The sequence below is a fragment of the Laetiporus sulphureus genome (genome assembly GCF_001632365.1).
Source record: "Laetiporus sulphureus 93-53 unplaced genomic scaffold LAESUscaffold_18, whole genome shotgun sequence".
Classification (NCBI taxonomy): domain Eukaryota; kingdom Fungi; phylum Basidiomycota; class Agaricomycetes; order Polyporales; family Laetiporaceae; genus Laetiporus; species Laetiporus sulphureus.
In genome coordinates, this window is record NW_024468527.1 from 53,035 (window position 1) to 55,545 (window position 2,511).

The 2,511-nt window shown below is 53.5% G+C and overlaps 1 protein-coding gene across 1 annotated transcript; it reads right to left on the reverse strand.

The window, feature by feature from the left end:
* Window positions 1-77: 77 nt before the first annotated feature.
* Window positions 78-1,977, reverse strand: LAESUDRAFT_758948 (uncharacterized protein; the record flags this gene model as incomplete). The annotated part of the gene is made up of 2 exons (XM_040912521.1): window positions 78-1,564; window positions 1,599-1,977. 2 exons carry the CDS (start codon window positions 1,975-1,977, stop codon window positions 78-80), a joined length of 1,866 nt encoding a protein of 621 aa, XP_040764511.1.
* Between the last annotated feature and the right edge of the window lie 534 nt (window positions 1,978-2,511).

Genomic DNA, 2,511 nt, shown 5'->3' on the forward strand with positions numbered 1-2,511 from the left:
TGAAGCGCTGAAACCGTAACACAAGCTCCCCCTTCCAACCGGCAAGACCCTTGACGACCACTCACCAAACTAACCCATCATCGCCCTCCGCGGACACCCATATCGCCGTAGACTGGGATGGTGGTGTGGGGTACGACCTCCCAACTCGCGTCAAGATCCTCTTGAGGCTGAGGATTGAACTCGGTAGGTGCCCAATGCGAGACGGACCCATCTTCGTAAAGGACCACCTTCAGTGCCTCGATCCCATCGGTAAGCCACCCAGGCTTCTCGATCATGGTGACGAGGGGTTGGAAGATGACTGGTGTGAACTCACGAGGAGTCTTGGCGTCTCCGTAGTGGACTTGATCGGAGAACGTCCTGAAGAGTTCGACCTCGTACTGTTCAACACCTTCTTCCTTGCCCGCGAAGCGAATGCTGAGGATGCATGTCCGGTTGGGTGTTGGATGCCAGTCGTGCATGCCTGGGATGGGTGGCGGATAGAGCAGAGCAACCAACTGGCTGAAGACGCGATGAGGCGAGTCTTCCGAGTAGAGGTGCCATACGACCTTCTGGTTGTCCCAAGTGAAGACGAAGGCATGGAAGGTGGCGAAGTCGCCCGTGCCCGTCCGATGGACGTAGAGACGATGACCATCGTGTTCCATGAGGAATGTTAGTGGCGTAGCGATGAAGACATCGTAGGGTGATGCTACGTCTGGGGCGATGAGCGATACCTGTCCTGCCGCTGAATTGCTTGACGACTTGATCGTTCGAGCGTACCTGATCTGCTCCTTGATAGTGTCAGCTGGTGCAGGTTGTGATCCGTCCTCGGGTGTAGTGTTGTAGGGGTAGGTGGCGCCAGGACGGTGAGGGGAGCCGGGTTGTTCATCGTCGGCACTCCTTGCCTGTTCATCGTCTTCTCCCCAGGGTCTCCCCGTCGTCCAAGATCCTCCCATCGTCCAACGACCTGTATCGTCTTCATCGTCTCCCCAACGTGCACTCCTCCATGACTCGGCCAGTGCTTCGTCGCTAATGTTGCCTAGAAGCGGGATGTCATCTCCGTCACTGTCGATGAGGAGCCCTGGCTCTGATGCGCTGTGAGTGACTGTGGTGGTGACACGGATGTTGAGCGACATGGGTGGAGGTGGTAGAGCGGGGCGGTTCTCTTTGTCCCAAGGATAGATTTCCTCGTAGAGTTCCCACTCGAGTAGGAGGAGGCAATGGTCCAGTAGGGGAAAAGGAGGACCGCTACTTATACCTTCGAGCAGCCGTTCTTCTTCTTCGTACCAGTCTGTGATGTGGATGTTCGCCATTCCCGTACGTTCTTCTGCTGGTATTGTCATTGTTCTTGATACGGTACCGTGTACGACACTGAATGCATCCAGAGTGAATGAGAGTGCTGCCGGTAAGATGTCAAAGTGTAGCGGATGATCTAGAGCGTACGATGGTGGGAGCATTCCCACTGGAAGGCCGGCGTAGATGGCTGTTAGGATAGTCCGGCATCGATCTGGCTCTAGCTGGGGCAGGTGGAGTTCCTCCGTTAGGTACATTGGGTAGTTCATTCTCATGAACGTTCCCCATGTTCCGTCTAGGTCGATATCGACGTCGTCCTCTAGCGTTACCTTCGGCTTGTCCGTTTGGAATGGAAACGGGTAGGGGATTCTGATTAGCCCACTGGGGCGAGGAGTTAGATATGGCTGTCATCGAGTTGACCTGAGGCCTTGCAGGAGGTGGACTTCGTGGACGTCGTCTGCTCTCTGGATGAGATGGTCCATCATGACTTGGATGGGTCGTGTTGAACTCGACGTTGGTATGGTCGAAGTCGGCAAGATCCTCGATGGCGAATCCAGCCCCTCTGATAGCGAGATAGACTCCGAGTTGTTGGAAGACCTGGTAACGATGATCGTGGGAGGAGTGGGATTCGACGTCTTCGAGAACTTCGATAAGATGCGCGAAAGTGGTGATAGCAGATTCGAGAAACTCAGGATGTTGCACGGGCATTGGGGCATGGACTGAGGGTTCAGGCCAAGTTGTGCTCCCTTTTATACTCATTCAGCAGCTCTCCTGCATTGCCCATTTCTGTCTCTTTTACCCACGACCTTTCGCTGAGCGGATATCCAGCCCATTTTATCAAATATTCGTTCTTGCTGCGCCGTAGTCAGTGTCCAATTATAGACTCGATTTCAAATTCTTCCTCTCCTTCGATAAGATCCGGAGGCGGTGTTGAATAACTTTCCCCATGTGTATTGATCTGCCGATATGACGTGAGCAATGCGGCGTGGAACACCGGATGGATCTTCCATGTCGCAGGAAGGTATAACTTGAACGAGAGAGGTCCCAGAACCTCCTTAATCCTGAAGGGTCCTTCTCGCTTCGGCGCTAGCTTGTTTGATTTGTAAGGTCTTTTTAAATTGGTGGCTTCCAGCCAGACCTTGTCTCCTGTTACGGTTTCAGCGCTTCATGGTCACGTGACAGTTTACGTTGCACGTGACACTTACTATTTATGGTTCATAGGTCTTGTGGACATATGCTAGG